Raw genomic sequence first — 18919 nt, forward strand, 5'->3', positions numbered from 1 at the left:
CACCAAGCAACTCTGAGAAAAGGCTACTGAAAAGTATGAGTCAGGATAGGTGTAGAAAAAGTTTCCAAGGCCTGAACATCCCCTTGAGTATAGTAAAATCCATCATCAAGACATGGAAGGAATATGGCACATGTGTAAATCTGCCTAGATTAGGCCGTCCTCACAAACTGAGTGACTGAGCAAGAAAGACACTAGTGAGAGAAGCCACCAAGACACCTATAACTGCTCTGAGGGTGTTCAAAGTTTCAGCAGTTGAGATGGGAGAGACTCTGCATATGACAACTATTGGCTGGATTCTTCACTTGCCAAAGCTATATGGGAGAGTGACAAAGAGAAAGCCACTGTTGAAGAAAACTCAGATTAAATCTGGACTGCAGTCCACCAGAAGGCACGTGGAAGACTCCATGGTCAAGTGGAAGAAAGTTGTTTGGTCTAATGAGACCAAATTGGAGCTTTATGCTGTCAGACAAGACGCCAAACAGTGCACTTCAGCACAAACACACCATCCCCACTGTGAAGCACGGTGGTGGCAGCATCATGCTGTGGGGATGCTTCTTGGCAGATGGCCTTGGAGAGCTTAAAGAGGTAGATGTAAAATAAATGCGACAAAATTTAGGAAAATCCTGGAAGTCAATCTTTTTCACTCTGTAAGAGAACTATGGCTTGGGAAAATATTTACTTTTCAGCGAAACAATGACTCTAAGCAAACAGCAGAAGTTACACTGAAAAGGTCTAAAGGCAATAAGGTGAATGTTTTGGAGTGGCCAAGTCAAAGCCAAGACCTCAATCCAATAGAGAATTTGTGCCTGGACTTGTAAAAGGCTGTTCACGTCTGATCCCTATGCAACCTGACAGAGCTTGAGCAGTTTTTTACAAAGAAGAATGGAGTAAAATTGCAGTGTGCAGATGTGCAAGCTGCATTCCAAGCTGTATATATTTACGAAATATATCTGAATTCTAGTTTTTGGCATAATGAAGGGAGAAAAGCTGTTAAAAAGTGGTGCTGCCAGCCTGCTCCACTCTGAGAACACACAGTGAAACAAAGCAGTGGGGATCAAATGAGGGAGAGGGAGTGCAGCACCCAGTAAGAGTCTAAAACTTCAGGCTTGGAGAGAATATGCACAGGCTTGGGTAGGATCAGGCTGGAGTATTTGAGGCTGGTCTAAGCTCGTATGCATTCTAATGTATTGAGATCTGAATGCCCAAATGGATGTTAATGCAAGGTAGTCTATAAACACCCCTATGTAACACTAATGATAGCTTTACGCATCTGAGACTTTAATCTTTATAGTAGCAGCATAAAAGATATGGAGATCAATGCTCCTTTTTGCTGTTAATTAGACATGAATATGGTATAATAGAATTAGCAACAAATGGTGTAACATCAAGTAAAAAATAATTAAATCATAACATTTTGATAAAATACCATAAAATAAAATTGAACTACACTGCAGTAACAAGGTCTAAATTTTCCCAAATGTGAAAGAAAACAGTCAAAATCTTGTCAGAATGGTGAATTTTGGATTTATTGATTTGAATTTGATTTGAATCTCTTTCAAAGTTTTTATAACTTTTGCTCTCAATGCATCAGCTAGACTAAACTTTCTGTTATGTTATCCTTCTGTTGATTTTTCCCTGCATTATTTTAAGACTGTGGTTCTGAGGTTTTTCTGATACTCATTCATTTGATCCAGAATTTTCTTTTCCCAGAGCACAAAATTTTTCCCCTTTTTTGTAGGAAACTAATGCACTGCTTGGCTTTACTAAACTGCTCTTCACTAATAATCAATAACTGCACTGCAGCCACCACAAGCCTCCCACATTTTATGCCACATTAGCACTCTGTTATCCAATGTAATCCAATTTGAGCTGGCTCCATTTTGTTGAAATGATGAGTGGATTCGTCCATTTAGACAGCCGTGTAAGTGTGTGGTAAAATTTTGATTTAACAGCATTTGTTCTCAATTTTAAATGTGTGAGTTTATGTGTTTGTGTGTCCAGACGGGTCTGACTCCCGGGATAAACCAAAGCTGTACAGGCTTCAGCACAGCATCACTGAGGTCGGCTCAGACTGCACAGACGACGGAGCCATCCAGGTAACTACGACATAAAGCCACTCAACATTGTTTGAAGTCAAGCAAATTTCTGGACACTTTACAACTACATGTCTCCATATAGCTCTCAATTACAGACTAAGCACAAGTTAATAAAAGTAACAAAACACAACAAAATGAATGTGGAAGAAACCATATTTAGAGGAAACGAGTCTTTAGTCTAATCAGGATTCGAGATATTCAGCCTGCAGCTTTGTAAATCACTACATTTGTACAGGACATGTTTGGCTGTTTTGATCATTTAATTTTTTTTTAAAATGTGAATATTTTCCATGTTTTGTTGGTTTTTTGAGGCTGCAAACTGAATATCTTCATGTTGTAGACAAAAAAAAGATGCATGAGGATGTCATCTTTAGTTTTGATATAAAAAAATCAAAGTAAGAAATAAGACAGCTGGGATAGGCTCCAGCCACCCCGTGACCCCGAACGGGATAAGCACTATAGAAAATGGATGGATGGAAAATAAGAAAAAGGAATTTTTCGACCAGACATCCGTTTACCAATCAAGAAAATGATTAAGAACAACTGATAGTGATAATAGTTGTCAGTTAGTGCCCAAAGTCATCATGAATATCAAGTTAAAAACAGAGTTTTATTCCAGTTTTACTTGAAAGCTGAAGCCTCGTGTCCTCTTGTATCTCCAGCTGCTAGGTCCGGGGATTCTGCCCCACCACTGTAACCTCATGCACACTGAAGGCATGGTGACTGTGACGCCGCATGGCCCAGACGCCGACACCTTTGTTGACGGGCAGCGAGTCACAGAGACGACAGTGCTACGCTCAGGCTCCACCATCCAGTTTGGTTCCACACACGTCTTCAAGTTTGTGGACCCGATGTTCGACCAGGGCGGGAAGAGAGAACCAGCGGCCATGATGAGGAGCCGACACAAGTCAGGGTAAGGAAGAGGAGCTTTTAGTCTACTTTCTCCTGCTTTCTCCTTCATATCATATCTGAATGTTTTCTCTGGTTTGAGAGAAAAACATCAGTGGGTGTTACTGAAGATGAAGGAGGAGAGGATGAGGTTTGGAGTTGGCAGCCACACTTAGAGATGAAGGGGAGGAGAAGGGGGGAGGGATGGAGAGAATGAGGAAATGAGAGGAGAGGAAGAGCGGAGGTCTGGGGTTATGGCAGGCGGTCTGCCCTCTAATCTGATCAACATGGTGCTGGGTGTGGCCTCGTGCTTGCTGTCGTTTCACACACCACAGAGAGAGAGAGAGAGAGAGAGAGAGAGAGAGAGAGAGAGAAACCCAGCAGATAAGAGGAGAGGGGAGTGTGTGAGCTGTTATGGATGAGTGACGGACAAAAAAGAGGTATTGATTTAGGACTGAATGGCCCTTTAATGACTCAATGGATGACTAACAGTGGGATAAAAGAGAGAGAGGTGTAAGTTACTGACTTTTTAACTCATTACTCTAAGTTTCTGCATGAGTTAGTTCTTTTATAGGAGTCAAAAACAGAAGGTACAGAGTCTGTTTCTTTCTTTAGGTCCTGTTTTTACTCTTTGATATTCTTTAGGTCTGCCGTTAAAATTTATGCAGTGTTTTCAGAAGTTGTTTTCTCAGATTGAAGTTGTATTTGAACTCTGAACATATTTAGAGTTGTTTGAAGTTTGATGGCAGAAAATGAAATGTTTGTTCTGACACTGCATAAGATAGATATTTTATTTAAAGGTATTTTCTGGAAAGAAAAGTTATTGAAAGTATCAGCCTATATACTCATTGTATCCATGGTAGGGCCTTTTTTTCAAAGTTTTTGTTGGCAGTAGTATAGAAAAATTGGCCACCTATTCTTGCCTTTAGCTGCGATGAAGGCAGACGAGTATTCATAGGTACTTTGACAGCAGTATCTACATTGAAATGAGTATTTTCTTAATTTTGTAGTTTAAGTGGCTGTGGTTTGGTCAATAAATGTCAATGACAGGAAACCAGTGACTTGGATTCATTCGTCTAGGTTCTAAGAAAAACCTAAATGTTATGGATTTATAACTACAATGTGCTTAAATATGAACCTTCAATTATTTAAATGTTGAATTAATAATAATCTATCCTTTTCTAGGGTTTTATAGGAATATCATATTTCTGTTTTACCTTAAAATCATAGTTTCAAAGTTGATCTAGTGTTACAAAAGGCTTTAACAGAGAGAATGACATCTATCCTGTGACCACAGAGTGTCTTTGGCGGTTGCCTGCTTTCAGCACTATGTAACTTTGGCAGAAGGTAGTGGCTTTTTCATGAGAAGCATGTACAGCTTTGCGGCAGTAGTACACACACCAGATTTCAGCTAAAAAGCGGCCCATCTCAGATCTGTTTGACTGAGTAATGAGGCTAAGAGACAGGAGTGGGCGGTGATGCAGCTAAGACGAGAACAAGAGAGTTACCGAGCAAGACGCCAGAGAAGAAGTGATGATCTAACAGCAGAGTGGACATCCCTGCTGCAAAATAACATTATTGTCACGACTTTACAAGGTGTGTCTAGCCTTCTCTGTGATACAACAACCAACAAAAAGATAAATAAATCTATCTTTAAGTGAGCTTCATGAGTATGTAACCTCACAATCCTATCTAACCTAGAATTTCATTATTTAGCCTCTCTACTAATGCCATTAAACCTCAGTCTATAGACTTTTTGGTGACAGGTGAATTCACAGGTACCTCACATGCAAACTGTTTGAAAACAACAGGCTGTAGACACTAGCAAAGTCACATTTCCTGGGCTCTTTGGATTCTCACAACATCTTTTCTGGCTTTACTTTCCTCTTTTGACAGTAAATGCACTTTATCTTAAAGGGGTAGGCGTAACATGATCGTAAATGTATGTTTTTTCATCATATTCTTCCTATCTTTTCTAGTATTGCTGTGATACTGGCATTAAACTCCATTTTAAGTGGTCTTTAAACAGTCTAAAAAGTCTTGATTCACCTTTGGGGTGCTCTGTAGTTAAAAACTACAGTTGTTGATGGTAAAGATGGCAACAGAAGCTAATTCCTGTCTGTCTTCCTGCCAGTCTGAGAAACCACTCTAAAACTTCGTTATGAACTCTCCATGTGTGTAAACAGTGTGTAACAGGACTAAAACAGCATGTTCTCTAAGGGTTTTAGAGCTTAGTGCAAGCTTACATTCCAAGAGTCCATCAGGTGATTTTGATTAACACCTTTGACCACAGAGGAAGAGCTGATCAACACGTGTAGAGGGTCAGACCAAAAACAGTCTGCATTCATATTATGCTCTTTAAGGAGCCCTGTTTCCTGAGTGGGAACCCTGGATGATCCAGGTGGAGGAGTAGTGGATTGTTGGTGGATGGCCACCATGTCCCAACAAGGCTGTGACATCAGCAAGGAGGTGGCGGAGTCATGTTTTGGGCCGGATTCATGAGGAGAGAGCTGGTAGACCCCTTTAGGGTTCCTGAGGGTGTGAAAATGACCTCGGCAAAGTATGTAGAGTTTCTGTCTGACCACTTTCTGCCCTGGTACAAAAAGAAGAGCAGAGAGGAAGGCAGGGTGGGAGGCAGTTCACATCAAAACTGCTGTTGTGGGAGGCTATTCTGGCATCCTGCAAAGAAATTCATGGAGAAACTCTCCAAAAACTCACAGGTTCAATGGATGCAAGAATTGTGAAGGTGATATCAAAGAAGGGCTCCTATGTTAACATGGAACTTGGCCTGTAAAGATGTTTTTGATTGAAATAGCTTTTGATTTCAGTAAATATGACCTCCTAATGCTGCAAATTCAACAAATGACCATTTTCAGTTCTTTACAACCCTAGAAAATGTTTTAAAACTCTGTCGTGCTTAATAATGTGGAAAAGTGCATTTTCGGGTTCTTATTTAAAAAAAATAATTGTTATCATTATGAAGTTTGTTCAAAAACATTTGAATTATGCTCTAATGGCTGATGACTTGAAAAATACTCTGTCATTTGCGTTAATATTTAGGAAAATAAGAGAAAAATATCATTTGCTTAATAATGTGGAAAGCGGTGTACTACATGCAGATCTGTATGTCTCAGTTATGCTATCCTGTGTTTACAGACAGTACATGTGTGAATACTAGTTAATGCTTATTATGCCAACAACTTATATGTCTACTAGCAATTTATTCACAGCTTGCCTCTACTAGAACATTTATCAGCAGAATTAATAGATGTAAAACAATGGGTTTCACTATACATACCTGAAGCTATCAGGTTACTGCAGATCTTTAACGGATCACACACCAAAGACTTTAATCCAGCTGCCATCAAGGAAATAGTTTGTCACTTTATCAGATGCATGACTTTTGACAGTGCCAGCAACATGAAAAAAATACAAGGACAAGAGAATAACAGTTTCAGCTGCTTCGCTCATACAGTAAAGCTTTATTTTTTGTCAAAGAGACTGAAGTAAAGACTGAAATATCAGGACTTTTTATTGACCAAAACTGTTTTTTCCATCAACAAAACTATAGATGTTAAAAAAGACAAATATTTGACCAGATATTTCTGTGGCACATATTTTTGTTGAAAAAGCCTTGAAAAGTGTATTTTGCATAATATGTGACCTTTAAATCTCAGTGAGATGTTTGCCCTGAGTGTAAAGTTCACTAGTAGCAGACAACAGCCAGAATTTGCTAGTCACAGCAGACTACCAATCAAAGATGCAACTATGTTGCACTATGATTGTGGGTAGTGCAGTGCTTTTGCCCAATATTACAAATGAACCACGTTTATATGATGTGGATGATATATGCCATTTTGTCTTTAACACGAGTGTAAACCATCATTTCACACGGAAGAAGCCCGTGCTAAGTCTACCTTGAACGGTTATGAAATTATGTCAGATAATCAAATCTAAAAAAGCAGTACAGGCTAAATGATATTATAGCTGATGGAGACAGTAGGAAGGTCTTTACTTCCCATTTCTCCCAGCACTGTCCATAATCCTGTAAAGGGATTTCTTTTATTTTTAAGGGTAGATGCAAGTCACCTGAAACTCTAAAGTTTAGTTGCACTTTAATATGATATGGAGACAAGTGGGCCAAAATTTCCTCAGACTTTGAGTGTCGTTGTCCAAATTAAATTTTACTTCAACTAGGAACTAGTTTTCCTTATATTTTGATCTGCATGAATGAAGGGATGCCTTCTACATTTGGGATCTTCTGTTTTTGGTACTTTGAGGAGGAGTTGCCAGATTTTTACTGAGCCCATCTGTGTGGGTAAAAAAAAAACATAACTTCACCTTAATTCCCTTTTTTGCAAATCAAAAAAAGATGCCAATTCATCCAGACCCTGCTCTATGGCGAGCCTTTAACATCTTTAACCACTCTTAGGTGAAATCAAAGGATTTACTGCTTCAGCTTGAGTTTTTTTTCGTTTTCCATGTGTTTAATTACTATTAAAGCTTTAATAAAGAGTAAATATTTTGATCTAGTCTCTTATTGTTAAACAGAAAATACTATGTGGATGGCAGATGTTTTACAAGCAGCTCTTACACATGAAGCTGCTGTTCTTCATTTTCTTTTACTAATGGATTAAACAACTATGTTTGCAAACAGAGAATCATCTCCTGTCTCTGCTGATCTCCTCAGCCCTTGGTAGCTTTTGGCAGCTTTTAGCTTTTTGTTTTGGTTAATAGCTCACATCTTTACTTTTTTCAGTCTCATTACTTTCATCTGTGCTGCTCTCAGCTTTAGCAGGCAGCTGTTTCAGGCAAAAAAAGGTCTAAAAACCCACTGCAGACGCTCTGCCAAGCACCAAATAGAACACAGACTGCGTTAGCGAGCAGCTGCTGTGGAGGATTTGGCAGCTGAAGAGGTAGAAATTTCTCTCAGGTTGGTGAGAAGATTAGGGAGAGTAAATATTTAATTCAACATTCATATGCTGACCAGAAACACTCCTTTAAAGGTAATGCTAATGTTGCTAAAATGTTAATTGGTTACAAACAGGCAGCTTTGCTAACATAGCACAGCAGCAGGATAATAAATAAGGAGCTCATGTGTTACTAAAGTGCCCACTTCTTGTTTTGCAGTCCTCAAATGGCCAGAAATGAACAAAATAATTATTTCACAGGTGTTTTTTTATACTATAAGCCCAATGAATCCATTATATTTGACACTGATTGACTTTAAAGAACAGGTTACTCTTACAGCTATCAACTTTTAAAATTTAATGACTACAAGAAAGTCACATTTTGCTAAAATATTCAGTAATTTCTGGTGGGTTGCTGTCAGTATGTGCAGCTCGGTGTCACCTCAGTGTGGACTAAAAGCCTGATGCTGTGGATGTGGTTTTCTGGGCTTCTCTCCAACAATCTGCTGCACAAACTCACAAGGAAACCTCGTTTATCTGAGCCGGAGACACATCATGATGTTTAAAACGATTAGAGCCACAGTTTGGCAGCGCCGCTGATTTGTAAGATATTTGGCTCCTAGTTTTGGCTGATGATCTTGTAGTGCAGAGTGTTGTGAACTTTAATTTCCTGCTGCTCGACATGTTTTTAGCATCAGTCAGCAAGAAAGGGTCATCAAATATGTACTCGAAATTCTGGAAGGAAACATAACCCACCCCCATGTCTGAATATGTATTACTAATTCAAACACCTTAATACATTCATAACTCTCTTTTTGTGAACAAATGTAGGTTGTGATGTCTTTTCAGACATCCAATGCCACAGTAAAACATTTCTCCCAGATACCACAGATTCAAATTGCTTACTTGTCCTCTTGTTTCAACTACTTTCTGCCACCAATGTGCATCCACACCAGCTGGGACTCCTTGAACTCAACTCTGACATAGTCAATACTTAGATACTTCTCTAATAACACATGTTTTACAGTTATACAGTCTATGCTAGTCTAGATTCATCTCATATTAAGTGAAATATTGCAAGGCTTCTTTTGTTTAACTCTTGAGGATTATGGCTTACAGCTCACAAAAATCAAAATCCACCATCTCAAAATATCAGAATCTCACAAAACTCCAGTCCAATTTCTGGAAAATTTAGTTTATTTATGCACTCACTAACTGCTTGGAGCTCCTTTTGCAAAAGTTACTGCATCTTTGCAATGTGTTATGGTGGAGCTAATCAGTCTGTGGCCCTGCTGGGGTGTTATGAAGTCCAGATTGCTTTGATAGCAGCCCTCAGCTCATCTGTATTGTTGAGTCTGGTGTCTCTTATATCCCTCTTCACATTTCTCAGAGATTCTCTATGGGATTCAGGTCAGACCAGTTGGCCGGACAATCAAGCACATTAACACCATGGTCAGTAAACCAGTTTCTGGTAGTTTTGGCTTCACTGTGGGAAGGTGAAAAGAAATCAGGATCTCCATAAAGCTTCTCAGCACATGGGAGCATGAAGTGCTCTAAAATCTCCTGGTAGACAGCTGACAGAGTTGACTCTGGACTTGATGAAGACCAGTGGACCAACAGCAGCAAATGATATGGCACCTCAAACCATCACTGACTGTGGAAACTGAAAACACTTGACTTCAAGCACCATGGATTCTGTGCCTCTCTGACTTGACTTTGGACCACTGCCAGCCTTCGTCCACTCCTCGTGAAGCTCCTCTAAGTTTTAATCTGCTTTTTTGACTATCCTCTGAAGGCTGACCTCGTTCTATTGCTTGTGCACCTTTTCTTACCTTCCAGTCAATTTTCCATGAATGTGCTTGGATACAGCACTCTGTGAACAGCTTCTTTAGCAGTGACCTTCTGTGGCTTACCCTTCTTGTGGAGGATGATGATTGTCTTCTGGACAGCTATCAAGTCAGCAGTCTTCCTCATGATGATAGTTGTGTATACTGAGGAATACTGAGAATGAAGGCTCAGGAAACCTTTCAAAAATTGACTTTTCCACAGTATTCTAATATTTTGAGATTGTGGATTTTTGATTTGTGTGAGCTGTAATAACCAAGATAAAAACAAAAACGTCTTGAAATATTTGAATTTGTTTAGGGTGAATCTAGAATATATGGAAGTTTGACCTTCTGAAGTAAATCATGGGAAAAATGAACTTTTTGAGATGCAGCTGAGCTCTGTGGTGGCTATGTTGGTTGCTGTAGAAGTTGAAAACCCCTTTGAGGCAAATTTTCTGTTTGTGATATCGAGCTATAGATAAAATTGACTCTCTTCCACTCTCAAATGAAGAGCTCATGAGCTTCACAGGTGCAAATATAGATCTGTATTATTTCTCTGTTGGCTTTTAAGGTCGTCGTGATCAACATATGATTAGAAAAGGAAACGTAAGAAAAATATGTGTACAATGATCTAGATTGGAAATCAATCTAATTTTCATCTATGTAAGTGGAGTCATGCTGTTAACGGTTTAACCTAGTTTCCCTGCTGGTGGTTATTGTGTACACCACAAAGAGCTGCACATCAATGACACAGAACACAAAAGCTTTGTGTGTTTGCATTAGCGCTACGCTGTTTATCTGACACTGATGCCCTCCTCTCATATGGGGCGTGAAAAGCAGAAGCCTGTCTTTAAAACTCGACTTCTGTCACTCTCAATTACTGTCAATCAAACCCACAGTAACACAACCACCCATAAAGACACACAATGCTCTGTCAGTCCTCCTGGCATCGCCTCTTTATACCTAATTAGAGAGTTATGTAAGTGTGTTTGCATGTGCATAAAGCAAACTATCCGTCTGTGTGTATTAGTGACTCATTCATTTACTGCATCTCTGATCCAGCTCTCTGCTCTCCGACTGTGAGTTAGATAAGTGTGTGTATGTGTGTGTTTTTGTGGATTATGTCTGAGCTCTTGTCGTTGTCAGTAATGAAAAGTCAGCTGTGGGGAGCACAGTTCTCGTCTAAACTGCTGCCTGTCTGTGTCTCTGCTGCAGCAGCGTACCAGAAACTACCTTCGACCTTCACGGAGACGTCCACAGTGGAGCTGCCCTGCCTACCAGCAAGGTAAGACAGATGCAGACGCACTCAAAAGGCATTTTAATGTTTGATGTAGATGTTAGATCCTGTTGAGCACTGGAACATTTCAGCTATGTAGAAAAAAAAAATCTTTTTTGCTTTTAAAATGCAGTTTTAGTGTTGAAATGCATGATTCAAACTGTCTGTAGATATCTATTTTCAAGCTTACTTATTAAATGCATGCATTTCAAGCAGAGAAATTAAGGAATCCTATTAAAACTGTTTTTTCCCCATTAAGTTGAATGTAGATCCTGTGAAGAATTACAGAGCATGAAAAGTCCTACCATTAAATAAGATGCAATGCAAAATAAAAGTTTGCAGATGATAACTTTAGGAGGAGATGGTGAATTGAAGCTGTACATCCATACTTCAGCATTTTGAGGAAGGATATCTGCGGTATAAATGCACTTTCAAGAAGTAAAAGGCAAACAGTGAGGCTTTAAACTCAGACTACAACTGTCCCCTGACTTCCTCGTCACTACCGCTTCAGCGTCATGCTTGTCCTGTGTGGCGTTATGACGTTTTACGTCTACTGAAGTCCGGTTTAGCCACCTATTAGCATCCGGCTTTTTAAAACCTGCTTTAGCTTTAAAATTCAAGAAAAGAGGTGGTTTCTGATTTGTTTTATGTTATAAAACAATGTTAAAATCTCTTAAAGTAGACGTTATGCCATGCGCAGACTGAAAGGCAATGCAAAATTACCATTTAATTCTAGCCGCCGGAGCTGGATGTGCACGAAGCCCTAACTCATGGGTCTCATTCGGGCATCACTTGATAATTAGCTCACTGCAAATTATACTTTTGATCTAATCAATTAATTGACTTTCTGCTGCAGCTATCGGTCATCAAATGTGAAGCTAAATCTCTGCGTGACACTAGACACTAGAAAAATGGTGATAAAATGAATTACTAGTGCTTCTTTTTTGTTTTTTTTTCCTATATATTTATGTTTATCTTAATTATCTTGAACAAATTTTGATATTTAATGTATAAGAGAGAGAGACAGCACCACAAAAAGCTCCGGTTGGATGTTGTGTAAGCTCCTTGTTAGCTCTGAGAATCCTCATATTGACTTAGAACACGAGACACAACGTTTGTGCAACCAAACTCAGCCACATGAGATCACATCAGGGCAGGCACATCACATCAGTCTGTAAATGTGATCACATTTGAGTTAGAAAGATGGAAGTTGTACATTTGTGTTGAAAACAGTAACTGTTTTCATTGTACTTGACTGAATCCTCATCAGAAGGAGCTCCTGTCTTTACATGGAAAGCCCTCCAAGAATAGAGTTTGAGTGAAATTAGATTTTGCTGAAGCTGTTTGCCGTTGTTTGTGTGCAGAGCTCAGGAAAGCTGGAGATGGAGAGAGGCATGGTCAAACCCATGATCAGAGGAGAGCAGCAGGACGGCAGGTCAGACACGCACTCTTCTTCTTCCTCTGTCTCATCCTGAGTCTTCTCTTTGTGTTTAGTGTTATCGTCCGCCTGTTCTCATGGTCCCGTTTTGTCTTATCAGGTCTCAGGACATTTCAGCAGACAGAGCCGAGCTGACTCTACCAGCCGGCATCGAGTTCAGAGACAACTGTAAGTATTCGTGTCCTCTCTACATTCCCCTCTCTGCTTTAGTGAATCAGGTCAATAGATGGAAACTATTGAGCCCTCCTCTTTGTCTTTACATTACACACAAACAAACCTGCTGACCTATCTGCCTCTGCAGGAATGATGAGCTATAAATACCACCTAGTTAATGTACGGCACTTGTAGCATAAATGCTAACAGATAGAAAGTTGACAGAAGCCAAATGTAGGACAGGTCTGAATCAATTCACGCTGCTCTCTGTGTACGCTCACAATGTAGGCTTGGAGCATCATACAGTCATTCTTAACTGAACTGGAAGGTCTTGGGAAAAGCTCAACTGAATGATTTTATCAGGGCAAAAATGAAATAGTAAGACATTCTGTGGGTATTAAAAAGCAAAAACACAATAGCCTTTGTTTACAGAGCAGATTTCAGGCACTGCAGAGGGTTACACAAAGGCAGCAGAATAAAATCACAAGAAAAGGCAATGGTTGAGTCACAAATGATTCAAATATATTTTAAACTATTTTTTTGAAAGAACTCTAAAACACAATATTTTAAAGGAATCTTATAAATTTAATTTAAAAACAATGAATAAAAAAGATAGATAATAGAACGATGTCTTAATTTTGCTGTTATGTCAATTTAGTCTTAGCCCTGAGATCAAAATATTCATTAGGTTGTCACATTTTAGTTATTTTTAACCTTTGAAGTTTTAGCCAAACTTTAAGTGACAAAATCTCCAAAACATTTAGGTCCAGTTTTAGACCTTAGAAAGTTTGAGTCTTTACTTTCAGTCAGCACAGTTGTCTCTTCCGTATCACACGTACGCTCACTCTGCCAAAGAGGAGCTGGCCCTCGCTCTCTAGCACACGCTAGAAGACAGACCTAGAAACAGCTGGACTTTGTTGAAACATGCCTTCAAGGAAACGTATTCGGCACGCCTTTGTGTGACACTTAAACAAACTGTCTTTTGATTCTTTTTTTTAACATCTTTTTATTGTGTTTTCAATTTAAATACAAAGGATTAAAAATGCATTTCACCATATAATACAAAAATAAGATACAAATTACAAAACAAACAACCCCTCTTTCCAAGTCCAGTTGTTTCCCCACTTTTCCTCCCAAACTATCCCACCACCTGATTCCTCTCCTCTCTCCCTCCCCAAGAGGCTACTATTGTTCACAAAGGAAATAAAAAAATAGAAATAAAATATATCCACCTAGCATGGGAAGGAGACTGAACCCTTCTAGTGAAATAGCATGAATAGAACATTGCAGGCCTTTATGCTTGATTCTGGTCTCTTCTCAGGTCTGATTTTTTTTTTGTTTGCATGTTCACGCTGCAGTCAACTTCCGAAAGATCAGATATTTATCTGATTTAGAACCACATTTGAAAGTGGCCTGAATCTGATTCTAAAAGGTCAGATTCTGTGTGACTTGCGCTGTTCACACTGTCAGAATGAAATCAGATACAAGTCACATGTGAGCAATAAAATCAGATTCAGTGTGAATATAGCCTTTAAGATGACAAGCTAGCAAACATATGAAGGCAGCAATGTTGTGAAAACCTCCTAACCAAATAACATTTTCTGATTTTAGAATGAAAATGGCTATCAGAGGATTTGGTACGTCTTCAATATTGTAGGCCTCAATCAAGGATTTAACAATAGCGTTCCAAAAAGTATATCGAGAAGGGCTTAAGCAAAACATATAAATTACATTTGCTGGAGCTGATTTACATTTATCACAGGTTGGATCGAGATTTGGGTAAATTTCTGTTATTCTAAGTATTTAACGTGGATTGTCAGGATCTGTGGATGGTAATGGTTAGAAATCCAGCAGGAGCAGGATCAAGAAAACATCCTTTGCAGGGCTCTGGTTTATATAAACACTGTCAAATTATTGTAATTTTTAATCATGATTGATCATAAAATCTCTTTAGTTAATCACAATTAATTTTCCCATTTTCAAATTCATCTTTTTTGCTTTTATAACTTTTTGTTTTATTTAGGATATTTTTTACTGTCTTACACTAGGAGTAATTGACATCCTGTTGGATGCTGACCTGCTTTTATTTTGAAATTATCTTTCAGTGTGCCTGTAACCTTACTTTATTTTCTGATAAAATGATAGTCAAAAAAACAAAGAAAACCTCATATCATCTCTCTGTCTAACTAAAGGAAATGTATTTATTTTATGATGTTAATTATGAGATAAAGGTGACTTTAGGTTGCTAAAATAGTCTTAGATTAGTTCCAGCGCATATTTAAAGTCTGTTTTCTTCTGACACATGATGTTTCCCACACTCTCAGAGCTCCTCTGTTTTCTCTCTCTTTATACGGCGTCTGTTTGTTGACTTTCATTGTCCTCTGGGCCTTAGTGTGGCTGTTTGCACTGGCTGTATATTTGCCTTAATGTGAGATCATCTGTTTTCACCAGCCTGAGGAGGATTTTGATTGGTCATCGGTCACAGAGTGGTTGTGAGTCCTACAGCCAGAATGCACTGGGAGAAACCATATGCTCTTAGAAGCAGAGAGAGTGGGACAATGACGCACGTACATTTTTAAAAGTCTGGAAACTCACCGCTGATCTGGTGGTCAGGTTTTCATAAGGAGAGCTGTTTGAGTGCAGCTGCAGCCAGTTTGACATCAGATACATTAACAACAAAGTTAAAGCGAAGGAAAATGACACCACTGACAGGCTCAGAGTGGTTTTACTGGTTTATCCCACATGATACATGTGATGCCAAGATCTGAAACCGACCAACCACCAAAGTGACTTAAACAAACTGTTCAATGCAGCTCAAAGAGATCTATTACAGTTAATGTCAACCAACTCAGCATTATAATAAATCAAGCCTACTGCAGGCAAAGTTCTTTGAAAGATTTATTTTTGTAAGCAGGATGCTTTCTTACCACTTAAAGATGAGTTTTTGGGGCTTTTTACATGGTGCCTTTTAACCACTGAGCTATATCAGAGCCCGTAATCACAGCAATCTTTCACAATGATTTCCAGCATGCAACTATGTATATAAATGTGCATTTACATCTATCTTAAGAAATGTGTCCAAGTAATATTAGTTAGAGTTTCAAATTGTAATTTTCAAGCATAATTTCTCTGAGTCTTAGGACACCAGACACTCAAAAATGTCAGAATCAGTCTGACAGATGTGTATCACAGAGGCTGAAAAAACAAGGCCACCTCTCATTCAACAGAGACATTCTGGACATTGACTTGACAGCGAGTTATCCAGAGGACAAGATGATTTATTTCCTGTTCTACAGATTTAGAAAGCCACAACACCAAAGTATGCATTTAGTGACAGGTTTGGGGTCGTTTGTACCTTGTATTAACATGTTTTTGGACACCAAGCTAGCTGCAGTCCTCAGTGACAACCTTGCTTACCTGCCTCTTATGCAAACAACAGCTCATGCATAATTTCTGTGACTCTCAGACTTACCTTTGTTTAATTTGCCAGTGGCATTTAGAACGAATGGGGGCAAATTGGCTACAGTTAGCTGCTCAGTCTAATTTTCTGCCTCTCTGTCTGCAGCTGAAGACACCTTCCTGTCAGCCATCATCAACTACACCAACAGCTCCACGGTCCACTTTAAACTGTCTCCTACCTACGTCCTTTACATGGCTTGTCGATACGTCCTGTCCCCTTCCTACCGGCCGGACATGTCGCCATCTGAGAGGACGCACAAAGTCATTGCCATCGTTAACAAGATGGTGAGCATGATGGAAGGAGTCATCCAGGTCAGTAACTCTACTTGTTTATGTATTCTCTCCTTTTGAATTCATTATCCCAGTGCTGCTGTTAGTTCGGCCATGCTTCTTCATGACTGTTATTTCTCATACTCGCTTTTGTGGAGAATTGTGTGCCTTATTCCCCCCCGTGTCCTGTAAACTTACAAACTACTGCACTTGTAGTTATTGTAAGATGTGTTTAAGTGTTTGTATGTTGCAGCTTTCTCTCCACAGTTGCCTCCGTTGTAGCAGCCTGTGCGTTTGTCTTGTGTTTGTCCACGTGTCAGTGTTAAATGCTCGTGATGTGAAGAGTGCTATGACACGTTAGTGTGTACTAAATGTCAGCTGGCATGGTGCTGTGATCGCTGGCAATAAGAGCTGCAAGTATGCTGACAAGATCGCTGACAGTATGCAATTTAAAACAAATATAGCCAAAAATGACTGAAGAATAGGCCCAAGTGAATAAGTGGTTTGTTTTACTGTTTTTACATGGATTATCATGTTTCAGTTTAGTTTGTAATCTATCTAAAAAGCAGCTGTTGAAGCACATTTTCACAGTCATATGAGCACATAAATAGTGCATGATTGACATGAAAAGAGATATGCTTTCAAACTAACCCAATTTTACTGCAACAGCTTCTATATTGATCATACATGGATTACTTACAACCAAAAGTTTGTATCATTAACCATCTCAAAGATCCAGTTTTGATAAATATTTTAAGACCAAGTATCTCTAACTGATATGAAATATTTGGAAATTCTAAATGATCTGTAAATCTGTTGATTTTTATCTGTTATTTCTATAAGTTGAAGCTTAAATTCTAGCTTTTGCAAATTCATGTTTTAAGCCAAGCTTAAAGTTGCTAGGGGTCTCCATACACCAGGGGTGTCCAAACTATGGCCCAGGGACCAAATGCTGCCCATGGTCCACTTTTAATTGGCCTACAGCAAATTTTAAATCTAAAATGAAATATGGCCCACATTAGAACATGAAGCTTTTGCTTGACTGTATTGTACTTCTTAGTGTCAGCACAAGGCAGTGCTACCATGCTAATTCTTTAAACAAACATTTTGGCAAGAAGAATTTATTATTGTTTTTACTCATTTGTGACTACACTAAAACACCACTGTAAATGGTAAACATATTGGCAACCAAAGTACCTGTGTTATCATGATTTATAATGCCCTAATTTATTACCCCACTAAATAGCAGCACCAATAGTGTTCTAGGTGTGTAGCCAGGGTCAATCAGGTCTGACTGGCTCCCCAAAACCCTTCAATTGACTGGCTATTTGCCTTGCCAGCCACTAACTAGCCATGTGAGCACACTCAATCACTAAGAATATGCCAATCTAAATGTACATTAGACTGGTTTATAACCTTAATATCTTCTTATCCTGAAGTATATGAAAGTGGCCCCACCATTCTTATACATTTCAATATGTGGCCCTCATCTGAAAAAGTTTGGGTACTCTTGCCATATACCTTAAACAACCAACAGGCAAAATTGACCCATTCTTATAGTGCATTGATTTTCATAAATAGTACTGATCAAGCACAGTTAATTAACCACAGAAAGAGAACTAGATGGCTGTATGAAGCTGAGCCATCACAGCAAAAATTGCCTGAGTACAGATATCTCAGTCCTGAATCTTCCCCACCACCAGATTCTTCCTCACTTAAAGCGTTGAGCATATCTGCTGACATTTCACAATGATGAATCTCTTTTTGCCTGAAATAAAATGGGGGGGGGGGGGGATTCATGTTTTCTTATGGGGGAAATTTTACCCATGGCAGGTCTAGTGTTAAAAAGAAGTTGCATCTCTTTTGAAGATCATCCTCATTAAGGCTCACAAATGCCATTTCTTCTTTACAAGAGCCATTCAGTTGTATTTATGGAGCTTGCAGGCAGCTTGTGTTGTTGTTTCTCTGTTGTAATGGAGTGAATTTTTGACACACAGGTTGTAAAACTGAATCTATTTCAGTCTGTGTTTCATAAGATTTCAGTTTTATAGTTTCTTGGAAATATTTTCAGCTTCCAAGGAATTTAGGAAACATTCAGCTACCGTCCTTTATACACATAGATAATTGTGTGTGCATTTTTAAGATAATTAAGAAATGTTTTACAAACAAAACTAATCCAACAGAGTTGCAGTTTACAGCATGCATGAGACGTTTGGAATTCTTGGAAAATAGACTTTTGCTCACCTTTACAGACTTTTACAGACTGTGTGTGCTGCAGAGACTCGTGCCTTTTCAGTGCCTGCCATGCTGTGTTGAATAGCCTGCATTACTTTAATAATGATGTGGATTAATGACACATTTACAAACCTCACTGTGGTGCTTTTCAGCTGTGTTGTACTGGTTTGACTCGTCTCCACTCAGCTCGTTTTTAAATGTCTTTTATTAGGAATCATTTTTAGGTATCACCTCTGGTGAGGTTCAAGCAAGCTGAGTCAATACTGAGATGTAACTTGGAGACACTGCTGATCACTAGTTGCTTGGAGAGAAGTGCAAGTGAAAGCATCACATTTGGAATGTCCGACATGGAAATCAAGCCTTAAAGG

The 18919-nt window shown here is 39.0% G+C and overlaps 1 protein-coding gene across 5 annotated transcripts in view; it reads left to right on the plus strand.

Moving 5' to 3' along the window:
• The window catches only part of afdna (afadin, adherens junction formation factor a), a 169966-nt gene that overhangs the window by 74709 nt on the left and 76338 nt on the right, over positions 1-18919 (plus strand). For all 5 annotated transcript variants that reach the window (XM_041804829.1, XM_041804833.1, XM_041804830.1 and 2 more), the window contains 6 exons: positions 2002-2096; positions 2759-3009; positions 10936-11005; positions 12361-12431; positions 12535-12602; positions 16153-16358. In XM_041804829.1, coding sequence (XP_041660763.1) covers positions 2002-2096; positions 2759-3009; positions 10936-11005; positions 12361-12431; positions 12535-12602; positions 16153-16358 — 761 coding nt within the window. The remainder of the gene's footprint in view (positions 1-2001; positions 2097-2758; positions 3010-10935; positions 11006-12360; positions 12432-12534; positions 12603-16152; positions 16359-18919) is intronic.

This window comes from Cheilinus undulatus, linkage group 14 (assembly GCF_018320785.1).
Source record: "Cheilinus undulatus linkage group 14, ASM1832078v1, whole genome shotgun sequence".
Lineage (NCBI taxonomy): Eukaryota > Metazoa > Chordata > Actinopteri > Labriformes > Labridae > Cheilinus > Cheilinus undulatus.